A 21578-nucleotide genomic window follows, 5' to 3' on the forward strand; every position below is an offset into this window, starting at 1 on the left:
TGCCCCTTGTTTCTCCTTTCCAATGCTACATCCTGGTGCCCACCCCCCTGCCAAATTAGTTTAAACCCACCCCGCCCCCCCCACCACAGCACTAGCGAACCTCCCCTCGAGGACATTGGTCCCAGCTCCGTTGAGATGCAACCTGTCTGGCCTGTACAGGTCCCACCTTCCCCAGAACTGGTCCCAATGCCCCAGCCCTCCCTCCTGCACCATCTCTTCAGCCATGCATTCATCTGCTCTATCCTCCTATTTCTATACTCGCTACTGCGTGGCACCGGGAGTAATCCGGAGATTACTACCTTTGAGGCCCTGCTTCTTAATCTCTTTTCTAACTCCTTAAAATCTGCCTGCGGGTCCTCATCCCTCTTCTTACCTATGTCGTTGGTACCGATATGGACCACGACCTCTGGACACCAAGACTTCCATCCACCCACCTGCCTCCTAGCAACCAACCACTCAGTCTCCTGGGAGAGTGGAAAAAAATACTAGGCCAATTTAGGGGGGGGAAAAATGTAGGAAATTCTTCTCTGAACCCTGAGGGTGATCAAACAAGTTCCAGGAACCCCCAGTGACTGGGAGACACATTCCCCAATACCCCGCCTACCTTCTACACATAGTTATGTCGGCCACACTCAGTAACTCGTCCACCTTCTTTTTGAATGCTTACAGCGCACTCACTGCATGAGCCGGCAATTTGTTCCAGAGGTCGATGATTCTCTGAAAAGAAGTACCTCCTGCCATCTAACCTAATTCTATGCTTACTTAACTTACACTCCTGTCCCCTGGTCCACCTTAACATATCTATCCTGAGCAGTCTATCCACATGGACCAAATCTAATCCTTTCATTATTTTAAAGACTTCAGTCAAATCTCTTGAGGTCTACGCTTTCCTAGACTAAAAAGCCCCAGCTCTCTAATCCTATCAGCCTTTAAACTAGGTAACAATCTTGTGGCCCTCATCTAAACCTTTTCCAAGGACTCAATTTTCCAGATAAAGCCTAACCAAGGTGAGTATAGTACTTTTTGTTTTGTATTTAATCATCCAAGCAGTACATGCCAATGCTTCATTAGCTTTTGCAATAGCCTCACGCTACTGGTCGTGAACCATCAGCGATTCATGTACTATAACACCAAGGTCTTTCTCCTGCTCAGCTGCCTTAAGCTTGCAACCCTGCTTGGTGAACACGTGGTTGGCATTGGCCTTACTCACGTGCGTAACACTACATTTCTCAGTATTAAATGATATTTGCCAAACACTAGCCCATTCCCCATCGCAGCTACACCTACCTGTAACCTATTTTTCTCATCTAAGGTTCTAAAACCCACACAAATCTTTGTATCATCTGCAAACTTACGGAAATTCCCCCAGATTATTGATAAAAATAGTGAAGAGAATGGCCCTAACAATGATCCATGTGGGATTCCACTAGTAACCGGTCCTCACACAGAACCACTACCATTAACAACTACCTTCTATCTGAGAATGCAACCAATTCCTTATCCAACCCAAGATCTGCCTGCTAATCCCACGGGACTCTATCTTATTAGGTAACCTAATATGTGGCACCTTGTCAAAGTATTTTTTACTCTGACCTGCTTCCAATCTGCTGCCACCAGAAAGCCTGTTAGATCCCAGCGTGCATGTGCCGTGTTCTGACCTTTAAACAAATGACCTGAACTGTCGCTCTGCCGCTACCTCTGCGAGCCCAGATTTGCCGCAGCCCGCTGATTCAAAATGTATCGTTTTCGTTTAAAAATTCATAAAATATTCAATTCACTGATACTTTGCCATTTCACACTGTGACCCTTAAAAGGAAGGAAATTCTAAGGGGAATACTTCCCACTTTAAATTGGAAAAATATAATCACAGTTAGAAAGTCTCATTTGACCTTCTGCAGAGAGGCGCGGTGTACCCAGCCTATCTTAGGCATTCCTAGGGTCAGGTGATTCTCGATCAGCTTAACCCAAATTTAGAGAAGCCACTTCACCTGTCAGTGAAGTTGTTGGACTGGCTGAGCAGTCAGCTGAACAGGTGTGGTCAGAGAATTTGTTTATAAGATATTTTTCAAAACATTCAACATAAATGGGCAAAAGAAAACCATCACCTCCAAGTTCCCTTCCACGTCACACACCATCCTGACTTAGACGTATATTGCCGTTCCTTCATCGTCGCTGGGTCAATATCCTGGAACTCTCTACCTAATAGCATTGTGGAAGTACCTTCACCACATGACTGCAGCAGTTCAAGAAGAAGGCCCATCATCACCTTCTCAAGGGCAATTAGGGATGGGCGATAAATGCCGGTCATGCCAGCAATGCCCACATCCCATGAACAAATAAAAAATATTCTTTGAGGGAATGCTCGAAGATATTTTTGGGCTTTATTTCTTTAATGAGGATTGATGTACAAACTGAGGTTGGAAGTATTTTTTTAATGGAGGGCCTTGTTCAGCTTCAAATGGTATCAATCAATGATCCTGCTGTGCTGACGTCGTACTCCATTTTAGCCACTAGAGGCTGCAAGACACCTGTGTAAATGGCATTGTGGCAGTGCAATCAGGATGTTTTTCAGTCATGTTGGTGGCCGTCTCATCAGTCATGTTGGTGGCCGTCTCATCAGTCATGTTGAAATGTGCAAATGGGTTTTGGTAATGTAGATACACAGAACTGTTAACTTATCAATTTTAAGTGCAAGACTTGAAAATTTAACCATTTTTAATTGGATATTTATGCTGTCATGATTTTGGCCAAAGGTCTCTCAAATTTGAAGTCTTTAGTGAGGTTTGGCAATTCAAATATCTGAGCAGGCTTCCCTCTCTCCCTTTTGTGCTGCATTTTCTTACAGTAAGTTTAAACTTTATTAATTTTAATTAGAACACTCTCTTTTAACTCTTGAGCCTTTGGTTCTCAAATCAAATTCCTCAGGACGAAAATATAATTGAAGACCCAACCCATCATAATCTGTTCCTCCCCCCATCCCCAGCAGTGTTGCTTTCCTTTGCCAGACGTCCAGCTTCTCTTACTGATGCTTTCCTTCTAGCTGTCCATGCTATTAGGCTCGCCCCACTGTCTCTGACTGCCCTGTTCTTCACCATGTGCATGAGCCCTGAATTCAAATGCATTAATGGCAAATGAGGTACTGAAGTTTGTTGACCAGTTTGGAATCCCTGTAAGGTAATAGGAGAGATTATAAATGATATAAAAGCAAAATACTGCGGAGGTTGGAAATCTGAAATAAAAACAGAAAATCCTGGAAATACTCAGCAAGTGAGGCAGCATCTGAGGAGAGAGAAACTGAGTTAACGTTTCAGGTCGATGACCTTTCGTCAGAACTGGAAGAAGTTAAAGATTTAACAGTTTTTAAGCAAATACAGAGCCAGGGAAAGTGGGGGTGGAGGAGAGGAAAGAACAAAAGAGAAGGTCCGTGATGGGGTGGAGGGCAGGAGTGATTAAATGACAGAAGGGATGATGCTGCAAGGCAAAGGGGGGTGGTAACGGGACAAGTAAAGAAACAAAAGGTGGGTCTAGAGGAGCTGTAAATGGCAACAGCAGAGCAATTAACATAAGACCAGAAGAGGTAGGAGCAAGTGTAGGCCATTCGGCCCCTCGAGCCTGCTGTGCCATTTAATGAGATCATCGCTGATCTGATTTTTACCTCAACTCCACTTTCCCGCCCTTTCCCCATATGCTTTGACTCCCTTGCTGATCAAAAATTTGTCTAACTCAACCTTGAATGTATTCAATGACTCAGCCTCCACAGCTTTTTGGGGTAAAGAATTCCAAAGATTCACGACCCTCTGGGAGAATAAATTCCTCCTCATTTCCGTCTTAAATGGGCGACCCCTTATTCTGAGACGATGTCCCCTAGTTTTAGATTCCCCCATGAGGGGTAACATCCTCTCAACATCTACCCCATCGAGTCTCCTCAGAATCTTGTATGTTTCAATAAGATCTCCTCTCATTCTTCTGAACTCCAATGGGTATAGACCTAACTTGTTCAGTCTTTCCTCATAAGACAACCCTTCCATACTCGGAATCAACCAAGTGAAACTTCTCTGAACTGCCTCCAATGAAGTATGTCCTTCCTTAAATAAGGGCACTAGAGCTGTACGCAGTACTCCAGGTGTGGTCTCACCAGCACCCTGTACAGTTGTAGCATGACTTCCCTGCTTTTATACTCCATCCCCCTAGAAATAAAGGCCAATATTCTGTTTGCCTTCCTGATTACCTGCTGCACTTGTATGTTGACTTTTTTGTGTTTCATGTACGAGGACAACCAGATCCCTCTGTACCGCAGCATTTTGTAGTATTTCTTCATTCAAATAATATTTTGCTTTTTTATTTTTCCTCCCAAAGTGGATGACTTCACATTTTCCCACATTACATTCCAATCTGCCAAATTTTTCCCCATTCGCTTAATCTGTCAATATCCCTTTGCAGACACTTTGTGTCCTCATTGCAACTTGCTTTTCCACCTATCTTTGTATCATCAGCAAATTTGGCCACAAGACACTCACCCAACCCTTTGTCTGCAATGTGTAAGTTGATCCAGTCTGCTGCAGAGTAATTCAGGTTCTCTGGAATGTGTAATTTGATCCAGTCATTGCAGGCAGGCGACAAGAGTTCAGACGCCTTGCCAATTAGTATGAATCAGCACATTTCTGCTGAGTCCATACCCATTTAATTTGTAAGGAATCTTACAACACCAGGTTATAGTCCAACTGTTTTATTTGAAAATCACAAGCTTTCCTTGTGATTATGATTTGGAAAGCTTGTGATTTTCAAATAAAACAGTTGGACTATAACCTGGTGTTGTGAGATTCCTTACATTTGTCAACCCCAGTCCATCACCGGCATCTCCACATCATGGCATTTAATTTGGATTGAGACTATTCAAACTCACGTTAGATAGAACCCTAGCAGCCACCAGAGAGAAATGTAAGGACTTGCACAACACCAGGTTATAGTCCAACAGTTTTATTTTAAATCACAACCTTTCGGAGCTTTCCTCCTTCGTCAGGTGAGTGAAGGGTTCTAAAAACGCATAGCATATATAGTCAGAGAACAATGCCTGGTGATTACAGATAATCTTTCCAACTGCCCCCCATCACACCTCGGCTGGGAGACGATCACAGCAATCAAAGGAGTCGTTGGTGTTCAGACAGGTTAGCCACGGAAAACATTACATCCCAGGATACTGAATACACAATGGGTCAAATCACAAAGACAGAGTGAGAAAGAGACCCGAAAGGCAGAGCGAGAGAGAGAATGTCCAGTTGTATTAAAAACAGATAACTTTCTTTCACTGGTGGGGTTACGTGTAGTGTGACATGAACCCAAGATCCCGGTTGAGGCCGTCCTCCTGGGTGCGGAACTTGGCAATCAATTTCTGCTCGATGATTTTGCGTTGTCGTGTGTCTCGAAGGCCGCCTTGGAGAACGCTTACCCGAAGATCGGAGGCTGAATGTCCTTGACTGCTGAAGTGTTCCCCGACTGGGAGGGAACCCTCCTGTCTGGCGATTGTTGTGCGGTGTCCGTTCATCCGTTGTCGCAGTGTCTGCATGGCCTCGCCGATGTACCGTGCTCCGGGGCATCCTTTCCTGCAATGTATGAGGTAGACAACGTTGGCCCAGTCGCAGGAGCATGAACCATGTACCTGGTGGGTGGTGTCCTCTCGTGTGATGGTGGTATCTGTGTCGATGATCTGGCATGTCTTGCAGAGTTTGCCGTGGCAGGGTTGTGTGGTGTCGTGGACGCTGTTCTCCTGAAAGCTGGGTAATTTGCTGCAAACGATGGTCTGTTTGAGGTTAGGTGGCTGTTTGAAGGCGAGTAGTGGAGGCGTGGGGAAGGCCTTAGCGAGGTGTTCGTCGTCATCGATGACATGTTGAAGGCTGCGAAGAACATGGCGTAGTTTCTCCGCTCCGGGGAAGTACTGGACAACGAAGGGTACTCTGTTGGTTGTGTCCCGTGTTTGTCTTCTGAGGAGGTCTATGCGATTTTTTGCTGTGGCCCGTCGGAACTGTCGATCGACGAGTCGAGCGTCATATCCCGTTCTTACGAGGGTGTCTTTCAGCGTCTGTAGGTGTCCATCGCATTCCTCCTCGTCTGAGCAGATCCTGTGTATTCGCAGGGCCTGTCCACAGGGGATGACCTCTTTGACGTGGTTAGGGTGGAAGCTGGAAAAGTGGAGCATCGTGAGGTTGTCCGTGGGCTTGCGGTAGAGTGAGGTGCTGAGGTGCCCGTCTTTGATGGAGATTCGTGTGTCCAAGAATGAAACTGATTCTGAGGAGTAGTCCATGGTGAGTTTGATGGTGGGATGGAACTTGTTGATGTTATCGTGTAGTCTCTTCAGTGATTCCTCGCCGTGGGTCCATAGGAAGAAAATGTCGCGATGTATCTGGTGTATAGCGTTGGTTGGAGGTCCTGTGCAGTGAAGAAGTCGTGCTCAAACTTGTGCATGAAAATGTTGGCGTATTGGGGTGCGAATTTGGTCCCCATGGCTGTTCCGTGTGTTTGGGTAAAGAACAGGTTGTCAAAGGTGAAGACATTGTGATCCAGGATGAAGCGGATGAGTTGTAGGATGGCATCTGGAGATTGGCTGTCTCTCTCTCTGCCTTTCGGGTCTCTTTTTCTCTCTCTGTCTTTGTGATCTGACCCATTGTGTATTCAGTATCCTGGGATGTAATGTTTTCCGTGGCTAACCTGTCTGAACACCAACGACTCCTTTGATTGCTGTGATCGTCTCCCAGCCGAGGTAGGGGGCAGTTGGAAAGATTATCTGTAATCACCAGGCATTGTTCTCTGACTATTTCTGCTATGCGTTTTTAGAACCCTTCACTCACCTGACGAAGGAGGAAAGCTCCGAAAGCTTGTGATTTAAAATAAAACTGTTGGACTATAACTTGGTGTTGTGCAAGTCCTTACATTTGTCCACCCCAGTCCATCACCGGCATCTCCACATCATGCCCACCAGAGAGAGACAGAGACACCTTCATCTCATCAGTCTGGACTGGATTCACATCCCAAAGAGGTGAAGCAATGTACTAACCACTACGCTGCCTCGCCTCCAGCATCAGGTTTAACATTGAACCTTTCTTGTTTGTGTTGCCAAGCTCTTTATGTTGTAGCCATTCTGTTTAATCTGCAAGTCAGACCTCCCATCCATGCTTTCTGGGTTTCGGATTCAGGAGCTTCCTTGTTGCCCTTGAACTGTGCCCTCACTCAGCTAATACCTCCCTTGTTAATGGTTACAGCTCCCTTTCTGTTTATTTTGATTTCTACTCTGATTTAGGCAATGTTCCACCTGGATTGCAGGCAAAACTGACAAGTGATAATTTCCAGCTTTCTGTGGCGATTAATTGTGTTTCCATCTGACAGGATGTTTTGTTTTCCTGCTGATAATTTTTTTTTTAGCATTGCATCAGGGAGAATAGCAGATGAGCCCAATTTTTTTCCCCCTGAAAATTATCCTTAAATCTACCTGCATGTCCCTATGTTCTTGACCTAGCTCATTCTTCCCATAATACATGGACATTAATGAGCCAATCAGACAGAATTAGTATAATCTTTATTAACTTAAGTGAAATTACTTTGTTTGAGATGGATCTGGGTTTTAAAATACATTCTGCCTTCAGACCTGAAATCAAGTCACGTATAAAGATAAAGCAATCGATAGCAACCGCCCCTTTATTGAGAAACATTCGGAGTTTATTGGTCCATGACGTTGTGATTTGTTAAGTTTTTTCATGCTTTTTTTGATCTTCAGGATGTGAAGGAGCTGAATCTGACTGACAATCCAGCCTGGAAAGGCGACAAGGCCAACACAAAGGGTGACAAGTACGAAGACTTGCACCGTGCTGCTTTCATCTGTCCCGTGGTTGGTTTGGAAATGAATGGACGACAGAAGTAAGTAGTTTGAATTTTTCTTTGACATTAGAGCTGTGTGACTGGTGAGATTTGCAGGCGCGATTGCATTTAACCAACATTCATATAGCCTTTAATGTAAGCTACATGAATGTTCGGGTATTATACAAAATAAAATATTTCTTCTGCCAGCACACCTTTCCCCGACCGTTAAAGTGGACATGCAACCTGCCCTCAAGTCCGTGCGATACCACTCTTGAGTTGACCACTGGGATGAGTGTGCCCAAGGTGATTCTTCTGCCATCTTGTGTTAGTGGTTTTGTTGTGCCACCATTCCACCATCTAGCTGCTATTTTGATGGAAGCAGAGATGGGTGTTTATTACTGTGCCCCACAAAGGACCCGAAGTTTCAGAGCCAATATTTTCCTCGAGAGGACAAGAATGCGTCTTGGTGTCTGTAATTTTTAGTAAAACCAGGAGGGTGGTCCTCTTATTAGAGATTGAAGGAGGGAAAATCTGAGTGTTGGCCAGATCTGTTCAAGTGCTCCTCCAGTTATCAGCTGGCTATTAGCAGAACTCTAGTAATCCACTCCTTCTGATGGCAGTTATCTGGGAGACTTGTGTTAGGAAGTGTTAATCGGCAAAATATTGTGCAGGAGGGCAGAAAAGTTCACTGAGTTGTATTATTTGAAACTGAACGATATTACCAGTACCCCATGCACTCCAGTTGCTATTACCTCATTTAATTATATTGTAAATGTGCTGTCTGAACATTGTCTAATTCTGATGCATTGTGCTTTAAATTGTAAATAAACATTTTCATACCCTAAACTGTAAAATCCCTGATCTGTGTACTCGGATGACTGAAAATAAAGTTTGCAGATTGTGGTTTGTTCTGTTTGGGGTAATTGTTAGTCCTGGGTCATCATTGCAAGGTGATGTACATAAAATGCAGCTTTTGGATCATAAAGGGGAAGGTTCACTTACAGGAATATTTGTAAAACAATTGAAAGGGAAGGTACGTTTGAAACCTGAATGTAGCAGATGCTTTAATTCAGTTTTGCTGCCATTAAAACAGTTGCTGGTTGCCTTGCAAAGTAGAGATACCTGACTAACATGAATCCAATTGCGTTTTTAATTTGACCCTCTCTCACCTCTGCATATACAATCTAGGTGAAGTTATGAAAGGTCTGAGAAGCAGTCCACTGTTAATTGTGATTGTTGTTTGTGACCTGACTGATTTCCTTACAGGTTTTGCTATCTCCATGCCTGTGGCTGTGTCTTCTCCGACCGTGCTATGAAAGAGATAAAGTCTGAAGTTTGCCACAAGGTAGGACATGTGAAAGCTGTGCTCCAACAGACTGATGTCTTGTACACAATAAGGCTGCAAATGTTTCTGGATGGAGAAAACAATTGTGTCCATTGCTGCTGCCTCCTTGGAAGCTTCCTTCTGCCTTAAGTTAAATCCTCAAATATTGGATTGGTTGCCTCCTCTCATCAGACCCTATCCTTACAATGCTTCCCCACCGTATCTAGCTTTCTCCCACTGGCCCACATAATTTAGATTTTCTCTGCATCCTTTTGCGCATGCAAATTGCTGCCACTTCAGACCGGAGTCCCCTACCTCCCACTTGTTTCCATGTCTTGTTTCCATCTCCACAACATTGCCCCCCCTCTGTCCCTGTTTGACCATTTCACCAGTCTCGATTATGCCATACTCTCGCTGGCCTTCCTTCATCCAACTGGTCCAAATCATAGGTGCCTGAATTCTACCTCTCACAAAGCTTTGCTCACTCATCAGTCTCTCCCTCACAGGCCTATAGTGGTTCTCTGTCCCCATGGAATTTAAAATACTCTTCCTGGCCTCTCCACCCTACCTCTGCAACCTCTTCCAGACTAACTTTCCCCACCTGCACCCCTTTGGTCTTCTCTGATGTCCTATGTATCCCTGCTCCTCCATTCAGCCTATTATTGGTGGCAGGGCTTTTAGTTGTCTAGGTTTTACTGTGCATTCCCTCTCTATACCCCATTGTCTTACTACTTTTTGCTCACTATTTTCTCAAATCCCATCATTTTGTCCAAGCTTTCAATTACCCCTCCTAAACACTCCCCCTGACTTGGCATTCCATTCCTCTTCCCACTACTCTTCTCAAACACCTCGGGGTGCTTTGTACATAAATGCAATTTGTTGTTACATTGAACAAAATAAAATAACGAACCACTGCTGCTCGACTTAGTGGGCAGGAAGGCATAAATGAGAGCGATGACAACTGTGCACTGGAAATCACAATTCTGCCATTATAAAATATTATTAGATTATCTGAACCCTGAGATTTTTAAAAGGGAATTGTTATCCGGGGGGTGGGGGAAGGAGAGGGAGGAAAGAGCAGTGCGTACTTTCCATTACAATAATATTGGTGGTGCAAATTGACACCAATATTGAGCAATTATTTTTGAAAACTGGGATTCGTAACCTTTAAAATGATTGTAGACTGGATAGAAGTGTCCCAAGTCCAGATTTGACTGGTGATGATGTGTGAGAGTGGAAGTCTTTTCACACAGTAGGCAGATGTTTTAAACTGTAGATGTTCGGTATTATTTCCTGGAACTAAAGTGAAAGAGCCTCCAGGCTCCAGTTGACACATATCCAGTGTTTAGCCCCAGCATTTTTCAACTACTTTGTCTTGTGCTGAATTTTTCACAAATCCATTGATGTGTAGGGAATGCATATCAGCTCTTTTGTATGGTTTTGCGGGACAGTGGTCCTGGAATGGCTCTTGTGCTGGTTTGGAGTTTTGTCCACACTGTTTGCAGTATAGATGCTCCAGGGCTCACAGAGTGACCCATCAGGGAGACCCCACTTACAGTCTTCATGGTGGCAGTAAAATTGATCTTTTTTATCTTGAACAGTCAAAACGTTTCCTGGTAAGAGTGTGACTTAGTTCTATAAAAAGGGGTAGTACGTCATAAAAAGGACTTCCTCTACACTTTGCTTTCCCTTTGATCTACTGTAAATTGTGTAGATGGGAGCAGAAAGTTACAAAGGGACATAGACAGATTACGTGAATGGGAAAAACTGTGGCAGGAGGAGTTCATTGTGGGGAAGTGTGAGATCACGCACTTTGGATCGGAGAAAAACAAATGAAAATATTTTTTAATAGTGAGAGACTTGGAGCTGTGGTGGAGCAAAGGGATTTATGTGTTCATATACACGAATTACTAAAAGCTGGTGCACAGGTACAAAAAGTGATCAAAAAGGCTAATGTTGGCCTTCATCTCAAGGAGGCTGGAATGCCATGGGGATGAAGTTATGCTTCAGTTGTACTGAGCCTTGGTCAGACTGTTTCTGGAGTACTGTGTTCAGTTTTGGGCACTGAACCTCAGGAAGGATATATTGGCCTTGGAGGGAGTACTGCGCAGATTCACCATTGTATAAACTTGGCTTGTATTGCCGTGAGTATAGAAGATTGAGGGGTGATCTAATCGAGGTGTTTAAAATGATAAAGGGATTTGATAGGGTAGATACAGAGAAACTATTTCCTCTGGTGGGAGAATCCAGAACAAGAGGGCATAATGTTAAACTTAGAGATAGGCCATTTAGGAGTGAAATCAGGATGTACTTTTTCACACAAAGGGTAGTGGAAATCTGGAATTCTTCCCTTCTCCCCACCCCCCCTTCCCCCCTGCCCCACTCCTCTGGACGCTGGGTCAGTTGAAATTTTCAAGACTCAGATTGATAGATTTTTGTTGGGTAAGGGTATCAAGGGTTATGGAGCTAAGGTGGGTAAATGGATTTGAGGTACAGATCAGCCATGATCTAAATGAATGGCGGAACAGCCTCTAGGGGCTGAATGGCCGACTCCTGTTCCTATGTTACTATAGTTCAGTATTATTTTATTATTTCTTTAGCTGAAATCTTTCTATTTGTTCACTGAAGAATCTTGGATATTTATTTGAGTTTCCGCAACCCTTTTTCTCGATGAATTATTACTATTAATTGTTGCAGTACAACCTTTTCTCTTCCATTCGTTCAGCTTTATTTCTTGATCTGTTTCTGATCTTTTACAAGTTGGTCTGAAAGCCATTTCTTGGTATGATCAGTTACTACGCCATTGATACTACCGTAATGCCTCCAGAGGCATCCCTGTAATATAAATGAAGCTGCACATGCTCACCTGTACATGCCTTCATCTAGCATTGGGGAGGTGTTCAGCCAGAAGCATGAAATTGCAAATGCTAGTTTGCAAACACTGGCTTAAAGTTTATTGACTATGTTTGAACAGGTGCGCACACATGGATCTTGCAAGAATGGAGTTATTGCAGTGTTGTGCCAGTACTCTGAACCTTGTCCACAGTATAAAAAAGATGAATTGGAGACGCAGGCAGACATTGTACTTTTTAAATATTTGCTCCTCATATGTAGGTGGTGCAGGTAAGGCTGAGCGGCTTGTTAGGCTACTTCCGAGCGTTGAGTCAACTGTGCTGTGGGACTGGAGTGACATGCAGGCCAGACCGAATAGGGCTAGCAGGTTCCTTTCCCTGAAGGACATTAATGAATCAGTTGGGTTTTTAAATCATGGTAATTGTTTTTTAGGTACCAGCCCACAAATTACCACACTTATTGAATTCAGTTTCACAGCTTGCAATGGTGAGATTTGAATTTGTGAACTCAGATTGCTTCAATGGGATGAGAACAGATCTGGCTCAGGTAAATTGGAATCAAAGATTGGCAAAACTGTAATTGAACAGTGGGTGGCCTTTAAAGAGGAGATGGCTCAGGTACAGCCTAGGCACATTCCCACGAGGCAGAAAGATAGGGCAACTAAAGCCAGAACTTCCTGGATGACAAAAGAGATAATGAATAAAATGAAACAGGAAAAAGTGGCATATGACAGATGTCAGGTTGATAACACAACTGAGAACCAGGCAGAATATAGAAAGTTCAGAGGGGAAATGAAAAAGGAAATGAGAGGGGCAAAGAGAGAGTATGAGAATAGACTGGCAGCCAACATAAAAGGGAATCCAAAATTCTTCGACAGACATGTAAACAGTAAACGGAGGAGGGGTGGGGCCGATTAGGGATCATAAAGGAGATCTACTCGTGGAGGCAGAGGGAATGGCCGAGGTACTAAATGAGTACTTTGCATCTGTCTTTACCAAGGAAGAAGATGCTGCCAGAGTCTCAGTAAAGGAAGATATAGTTGAGATACTGGATGTGCTAAAAATTGATAAAGAAGAGGTACTTGAAAGGCTAGCTGTACTTAAAGTAGATAAGTCACCCAGTCAGGATGGGATGCATTGTAGGTTGCGAAGGGAAGTATGGGTGAAAATTGTGGAGAAACTGGCCCTAATCTTCCAAACGTCCGTAGATACTGGGGTGGTGCCAGAGGACTGGAGAATTGCGGAAGTTACACCCTTGTTCAAAAAAGGGCTTAAGGATAAACCCAGCAACTACAGGCCAGTCAGTTTAACCTCAGTGGTGGGGAAACTTTTAGAAACTATAATCCGGGACAGAATTAACAGTCACTTGGACAAGTGTGGATTGATTAGGGAAACCAGCACAGATTGTTACAGGCAAATCATGTTTAACTAACCTGATTGAGTTTTTTGATCAGGTAACGGAGAAAGTAAATGAGAGCAATGTAGTTGATGTGGTGTATATGGACTTTCAAAAGGTGTTTGATAAAGTGCCGCATGGTAGGCTTATCATCAAGATTGCGGCCCATGGAATAAAGGGGGCAGTGGCAACATGGATACAGAATTGGCTACATGACAGGAAACAGAGAGTAGTGGTGAACGGTTGTTTTTTGGACTGGAGGGAGGTGTACAGTGGTGTTCCCCAGGGGTCTGGGTTGGGACCACTGCTTTTCTTGATATATATTAATGACTTGGACTTGGGTGTACAGGGCACAATTTCAAAATTTGCAGATGGCACAAAACTTGGAAGGGTAGTAAACAGTGAGGAGGATAGTGATAGACTTCAAGAGGATATAGACAGGCTGGTGGCACGAGCGGACACGTGGCAGATGAAATTTAACGCAGAAAAATGCAAAGTGATACATTTTGGTAGGAAGAACGAGGAGAGGCAATATAAACTAAAGAGCACAATTCTAAAAGGGGTACAGGAACAGAGAGATCTGGGGGTATATGTGCACAAATCGTTGAAGGTGGCAGGGCAGGTTGAGAAAGCGGTTAAAAAAGCATATGGGATCCTGGGCTTTATAAACAGAGGCATAGAGTACAAAAGTATGGAAGTCATGATGAACCTTTATAAAACACTGGTTCGGACACAACAGGAGTACTGTGTCTAGTTCTGGGCACTGCACTTTGGGAAAGATGTGAAGGCCTTGGAGAGGGTGCAGAAGAGATTTACTAGAATGATTCCAGGGTTGAGGGACTTCAGTTATGTGGATAGACTGGAGAAGCTGGGGCTGTTCTCCTTGGAACAGAGACGAGGAGATTTGATAGCGGTATTCAAAATCATGAAAGGTCTAGACAGAATAGATAGAGAGAAACTATTCCCAAGAACCAGAGGACATAGATTTAAGGTGATTGGCAAAAGAACCAAAAGTGACATGAGGAGAAACTTTTTTACACAGCGAGTGGTTAGGATCTGGAATGCACTACCCGAGGGGATGGTGGAGGCAGATTCAATCATAGCCTTCAAAAGGAAACTGGATAAGTACTTGATAGGAAAAAATTTGTGGGGCTACGAGGACAGGGTGGGGGAGTGGAACTAGCTGGATTGCTCTTGCGTAGAGCCGGCGTGGACTCGATGGGCCGAATGGCCCCCTTCCGTGCTGTAACCTTTCTAAGATTATATGCTCGTCCAGTATTATAACCCCAACACTATGTAATGCATGTTGGAAGTGATAATGCAGTGTAAGTAGTAAATGAAATAGGCTTTGAGGTAGATATTTGTATATGGATCAGTACCTAGGAGTCATAACAGCTATACCTTGAGAATGGCAGCCACCAACGTCGTGTAGCAAACAGCCCAATTCAGCTACAAAGTTAAAAGATGGGGGTTCTTGTGTCAATCTACAATCGGTAAATGGGATAATAACCTGTGTGTGTTATTGAATCACTTTCAATAAGCTCTAGACAGTGTGTGCTGGCAGACTGTTTGATCACTTCCAATACTGATCCTGTACTCACCCGAGGCGGGATTGGGATAGCCTGCGAGGACCCCCCATTCACACCTTGGTATTTATATAGTGTTTTTAATTCAGTAAAAATGGACACCAAGCAGGAGTAGAAGAGGAATTAGGAGAGGTGACCAAAGGCATGGTCAAAGAGGCCGGTTTTGAACAGGAGTGAAGTAGCAGATGGAGCGTTTTGGGCACAGTGTTCAGAGAGCTGGACTAAAACGGCTCTGCGGCTGGAGGTAGTGCAGAAGGAGGGCGATGTAAAGGAGACCAGAATTGGAAGAACGAAGGGAGCGGCTGGGATGTAGAACTGGAGGAGATTTCCAGAGGTGGGGGTGTGTGGAGGTGAAGCCATGAAGATCCTCATGAAGTCAATGCGTTGGGGGATGAGGAGTGAATGGAAGTGAGTGAGGACAGGGGTAGTAACGCGGCTTAGTGTGGGAAGGGATGTGGACAGTGGAGTTTTTTTACAGTTTGGAATCTATGTAGGATGGACTCGGGAGCCCAGAGTCTAATCGCTGTAGGTCTACCACTGCTTTTGCTGAGATCAGATAACACTTTACAGAGCCATGGGATAAAACATGGGATCTTCCATATATAATGGAGTATTTACCCCCGAGCCAACAGCAGAGCTATAGCTCTAAAGTTTTGAATGAGGGAGGCACCCCTTAGTAATAATAGGGGTAGAGCGTATTAAAACACAAGAATCTCGTGTGGATTTTTAAATGTTTTTATTTAATACAAAAAAACACGTTCAGGACATGCAAACATTTCAGTGCTGCTTTCCTTTGTTGCTGCACCATATTATAATGAACTGATCACATTATTGGCCATGAATTCTTCGATTGTGAAAATCTTCCATCCTGAACTATGTATTGCATTATCCCCTCACAATTGGGCTGCCTTTTTAAATGTTTCATTACCACATGTGTCATAGTGGTGGGTGGATTTACTTTTGGCCTGTAATGCTCCAGTAATGAGTTATTTCCTGTGACCTGCAGCTTGCCTGGTTCTCTCTTCAAATGTAGAAGGTTTCCATCTTAAAATCCTCATAATAGGCCTGAAGCGTTAGATTCCTGGAGCTGCTGCAATGCCAAACACTACTACAAGTGAGTCTCAAAGCCACTGCAGGTAATTAGCTATATTTCACAGCATTCACTCATGTTAATAGGGTAAAATACTGTACACCAAAATGTAGCATTATGACTCCATCAAAGATGGATTAAATTTTGTTACCACTCTTGCTTTCACTCGTACTCTGCAGTCTGCCACATCTAGTCATGAATGGTGGTGGACAATTAAAAAATGAATGGGAGGAAGAGACTCTGTGAACATCCCCATCCTCAATGATGGCAGAGCCCAGCATGCGAGTGCAAAAGACAAGGCTGAAACGTTAGCAACCATCTTCAGCCAGAAGTGCCAAGTGGATGATCCATCTTGGCCTCCTCCCAATATCTTCACCATCACAGAAGCCAGTCTTCAGCCAATTTGATTCACTCCACGTGATGTCAAGAAGCAGCTGAATGCACTGGATACAGCAAAGGTTACGGGCCCCGCCAACATCCCAGCTGTGGTGCTGAAGATTTGTGCTCCAGAACTAGCCGTGCCTCTACCCAAGCTGTTCCAGTACAGCTACAACACTGGCATCTACCCGACAAAGTGGAAAATTGCCCAGGAATGCCCTGTCCACAAATAGCAGGATAAATCCAATCCGGCCAATTACCGCCCCATCAGTCTACGCTCAATCATCAGCAAAGTGATGGAAGATGTCGTCGACAGTGCTATCAAGAAGCACATTCTCACCAATAACCTGCTCACCGATGCTCAGTTTGGGTTCTGCCAGGACCACTCGGCTCCAGACTTCATTACAGCCTTGGTCCAAACATGGACAAAAGAGCTGAATTCCAGAGGTGAGGTGAGAGTGACTGCCCTTGACGTCAAGGCAGCGTTTGACCGAGTGTGGCGTCAAGGAGCCCTAGTAAAATTGAAGTCAATGGGAATACTCCCGTGGCTGGAGACATACCTAGCTCAAAGGAAGATGGTAGTGGTTGTTGGAGGCCAATCATCTCAGCCCCAGGACATTGCTGCAGGAGTTCCTCAGGTCCCAGGTCCAACATCTTCAGCTGCTTCATCAATGACCTTCCCTCCATCATAAGGTCAGGTGGGGATGTTCGCTGATGATTGCACAGTGTTCAGTTCCATTCGCAGCCCCTCAGATAATGAAGCAGTCCGTGCCCAAATGCAGCAAGCTTGGACTGATAAGTGGCAAGTAATATTCGCCCCAGACAAGTGCCAGTCAATGACCATCTCCAACAAGATAGAGTCTAACCACCTCCCCATGACATTCAAAGGCATGACCATCGCCGAATCCCCCACCATCAACATCCTGGGGGTCACCATTGACCAGAAACTTAACTGGACCAGCCACATAAATACTGTGGCTACAAGAGCAGGTCAGAGGCTGGGTATTCTGCAGCGAGTGACTCACCTGACTCCGCAAAGCCTTTCCACCATCTACAAAGCACAAGTCAGGAGAGTGATGGAATACTCTCCACTTGCCTGGATGACTGCAGCTCCAACAACACTCAAGAAGCTCGACACCATCCAGGACAAAGCAGCCCACTTGATTGGCACCCCATCCACCACCCTAAACATTCACTCCCTTCACCACCGGCGCACTGTGGCTGCAGTGTGCACCATCCACAGGATGCACTGCAGCAACTCGCCAAGGCTTCTTCGTCAGCACCTCCCAAACCTGCGACCTCTACCACCTAGAAGGACAAGGTCAGCAGGCACATGGGAACAGCACCACCTACACGTTCCTCTCCAAGTCACATACCATCCCGACTTGGAAATATATCGCCATTCCTTCATCATGGATGGGTCAAAATCCTGGAACTCCCTTCCTAACAGCACTGTGGGAGAACTTTCACCGCACGGACTGCAGCGGTTCAAGAAGGTGGCTCACCACCAGCTTCTCGAGGGCAATTAGGGATGGGCAATAAATGCTGGCCTTGCCAGCGATGCCCACACCCCATGAATGAATTAATTTTTAAAAAAAGTACTGTGCAGTTCCGTATATAGCAAGTGCAGACTTTTCTCAGAGTCGGTGAATGCAGCAGATCCTCATCTACAATCAGAGAGAAGGAGAAATGATGGTCCCGAAATTATCTTGTGGTGTGATAAATTTATTCACATTAAATTAATAATAATTACTTCATTCATTTCACTACCAGTTGAATAAATTGAGGATGTACAATGGGGCAGCAATGAAGGATGATAAATACTTATACAGTTTAAAGTATCGTCAGTTTTGTGAATGGTGATATTTATTATATTCCCTATTTATTCCAATGACTTTAAAACACTTTAAGGCAAACAGTGCCACTTGCATCGAACTATCTCTGCAGTTTCCAGACACACGTGCTATAGCCAGTGGTACTGTACCTGCATATCAAATGAGAAATGTCTCCACCTGTGCTTATATCTGCAATTACTGGTGGTCAGAGTATTATGACTGTAGTTTTAAACAGATAACGAGGTGCTTTATATAAAACTATTCATTGAATGTTTTCATTGACATGATTGTCCAAAATAATCTGTGCAGCAAGCATAAAATTCTGTTGCTCATTTTGAAAAGAAAGAACATGCATTTTCATAGTACCTTTCACGTCCTCAGGACTAATGAATTACTTCCTGTCGTGTAGTCATTTGTATAAGAAAACATGGCAGCCAAATTGTTCACGGCAAGGTCCCACAAACAATAGTGAGATAAATAACCAGTTAATCTGTTTTGTTGATGTTAGTTGAGGGATAAATATTGGCTGGGATACTGGGAGAACTCCCTTGCTCTTTAAATAGTGTATTAGAATCTTTTATGACGACCTGAGAAGGCAGACTGTTTATGTCTTAGTCGAAAGATGGCACCTCCAACAACGCAGCACTCCCTCAGTAATGCACTGATTGTCAGCCTAGGTTTTGTGCTCAAATCCTAGAATGGACCATAAATCTACAGCATTCCAACTTAGAGGTCAGAGTCCCAACAATGAGGTATGCTGACACCAGGCATGGAATTACTGAATTCTGGAAACCCTGTAATTTATCGTTTTCAGGCTTATTATCCACTGAGTACATGCATTTAATGGAAATACGTATTTAATATTAGAAATGCTGATCAAGTTTAATTAGAATCATAAAATAGAATCATAGAAGTTTACAACATGGAAACAGGCCCTTCGGCCCAACATGTCCATGTCGCCCAGTTTATACCACTAAGCTAGTCCCAATTGCCTGCACTTGGCCCATATCCCTCTATACCCATCTTACCCATGTAACTGTCCAAATGCTTTTTAAAAGACAAAATTGTACCCGCCTCTACTACTGCCTCTGGCAGCTCGTTCCAGAGACTCACCACCCTTTGAGTGAAAAAATTGCCCCTCTGGACCCTTTTGTATCTCTCCCCTCTCACCTTAAATCTATGCCCCCTCGTTATAGACTCCCCTACCTTATTTTATAGACTTCTATAAGATCACCCCTAAACCTCCTACTCTCCAGGGAAAAAAGTCTCAGTCTATCCAACCTCTCCCTATAAGTCAAACCATCAAGTCCCGGTAGCATCCTAATAAATCTTTTCTGCACTCTTTCTAGTTTAATAATATCCTTTCTATAATAGGGTGACCAGAACTGTACACAGTATCCCAAGTGTGGCCTTATTAATGTCTTGTACAACTTCAACAAGACATCCCTACTCCTGTATTCAATGTTCTGACCAATGAAACCAAGCATGCTGAATGCCTTCTTCACCACCCTATCCACCTGTGACTCCACTTTCAAGGAGCTATGAACCTGTACTCCTAGATCTCTTTGTTCTATAACTCTCCCCAACGCCCTACCATTAACGGAGTAGGTCCTGGCCCGATTCGATCTACCAAAATGCATCACCTCACATTTATCTAAATTAAACTCCATCTGCCATTCATCGGCCCACTGGCCCAATTTATCAAGATCCCGTTGCAATCCTAGATAACCTTCTTCACTGTCCACAATGCCACCAATCTTGGTGTCATCTGCAAACTTACTAACCATGCCTCCTAAATTCTCATCCAAATCATTAATATAAATAACAAATAACAGCGGACCCAGCACCGATCCCTGAGGCACACCGCTGGTCACAGGCCTCCAGTTTGAAAAACAACCTTCTACAACCACCCTCTGTCTTCTGTCGTCAATCCAATTTTGTATCCAATTGGCTACCTCACCTTGGATCCCGTGATTTTGAACCTTATGTAACAACCTACCATGCGGTACCTTGTCAAAGGCTTTGCTAAAGTCCATGTAGACCACGTCTACTGCACAGCCCTCATCTATCTTCTTGGTTACCCCTTCAAAAAACTCAATTGTATATACAATCCATTTTTCCATGTGATAATTTCATTAAATTAATGCATGTGTATAATGCATGTATATAAATATGAAGACCTGATATAAATACTAAGATTCTTCATTGAAAAATAAAAATTACAGCTTGCTTGTGTGCATGAGCCATCCTAAATAAAAGTGTAGAAATGGTCCCAACTGGCATGCACTTTTCATAGGGATCATAAGGAGCTAGCAGCTCAATCACCCAGTTATATATTTGTATTAATCTTCATGATACCCGTGAACATAAACAGCTGTCTTACAAGATGCTGGATGCATACCTGAAAGCATTGTGGCAGAGCATGCAGACATGTTCCAGAATGTCCCTGAGATTAATTTCAATTAGTTGCTTTTGGAACAACTTTCCTTCCTGTTTTAATCTTCATCTTCATATCAAAATGCCCTTAGTCCTGGAGGTACCAGTGTGGCTGTATAGTTGCTGAAGTTTGATTAAGTACACGATCCCTGTACCATTGCTCCATGCAGCTCATAGTCAGAGGGTACGTTGTCAGTTCAAACTTATTAGCAAACATGTCTGGTTGTTGAACGATCCATTTTAGATCTCTGAGGCCGAACACACAGATATCTCTGACATAACGCCCTGAAAAATAAAGACATCCTATTTTACAGTGCAGCTCTTGAGTACACTACAATAAAACTGATGGTCTGAGACTGGTAGCTCCAGCATTGCATACAGCCAGGCTATTTCTATCTGCAGTTCTTCTCCATAGGAGGGAGCCTTGCACAGTGCGTACTTGCACTTGTGTGCAGAGTTCCTCTCCCAACAGTTAAAATTTGAATGTTTTAAGAAGACTGGCAGGAGTGTCCAGACAAAAACAACTCCACATAAGTTTAAAGAGTGTCCAAGGGACTCAGTGAACACTTAATAATCCAGGTTAGATGCTGTACTGGGGTTATACTCCATGCAGAATTAAGACCAGAAATGCAAGATGACTTGCTGCAGGAGATCTTGCACTGCCTTACTTTGGACTCACATCGTGGCCTCAATTTTAAACCTAAATTGCGGGTGCGTTGTGGGCTGCGAAAATTGCAGAAATGCAGAATGGGTTCGGAAGCTGGCTCCAACCCGCCGACTTCCGAGTTTCTCAGACACACCTTTGTGCGTGCAGGCATCCCGAATCCGGAAGT

At 44.0% G+C, this 21578-nt stretch overlaps 2 protein-coding genes across 3 annotated transcripts in view; one reads left to right on the plus strand and one right to left on the minus strand.

Moving 5' to 3' along the window:
- Positions 1 to 21578, plus strand: part of rtf2 (replication termination factor 2) — a 158407-nt gene that overhangs the window by 37941 nt on the left and 98888 nt on the right. Inside the window, exons 4-5 of the mRNA XM_068000730.1 lie at positions 7766 to 7905; positions 9115 to 9193. Coding sequence (XP_067856831.1) covers positions 7766 to 7905; positions 9115 to 9193 — 219 coding nt within the window. The remainder of the gene's footprint in view (positions 1 to 7765; positions 7906 to 9114; positions 9194 to 21578) is intronic.
- Positions 18163 to 21578, minus strand: part of gcnt7 (glucosaminyl (N-acetyl) transferase family member 7) — a 39243-nt gene continuing 35827 nt past the window's right edge. The window contains exon 4 of one of the 2 annotated variants that reach the window (XM_068000728.1): positions 18163 to 21030. In XM_068000728.1, coding sequence (XP_067856829.1) covers positions 20834 to 21030 — 197 coding nt within the window. In that variant the 3' untranslated portion in view covers positions 18163 to 20833. The remainder of the gene's footprint in view (positions 21031 to 21578) is intronic. The other variant, XM_068000729.1, reaches the window with a different exon arrangement.

The sequence above is a fragment of the Heptranchias perlo genome, chromosome 19 (genome assembly GCF_035084215.1).
Source record: "Heptranchias perlo isolate sHepPer1 chromosome 19, sHepPer1.hap1, whole genome shotgun sequence".
NCBI classification, from domain to species: Eukaryota; Metazoa; Chordata; class Chondrichthyes; order Hexanchiformes; family Hexanchidae; genus Heptranchias; species Heptranchias perlo.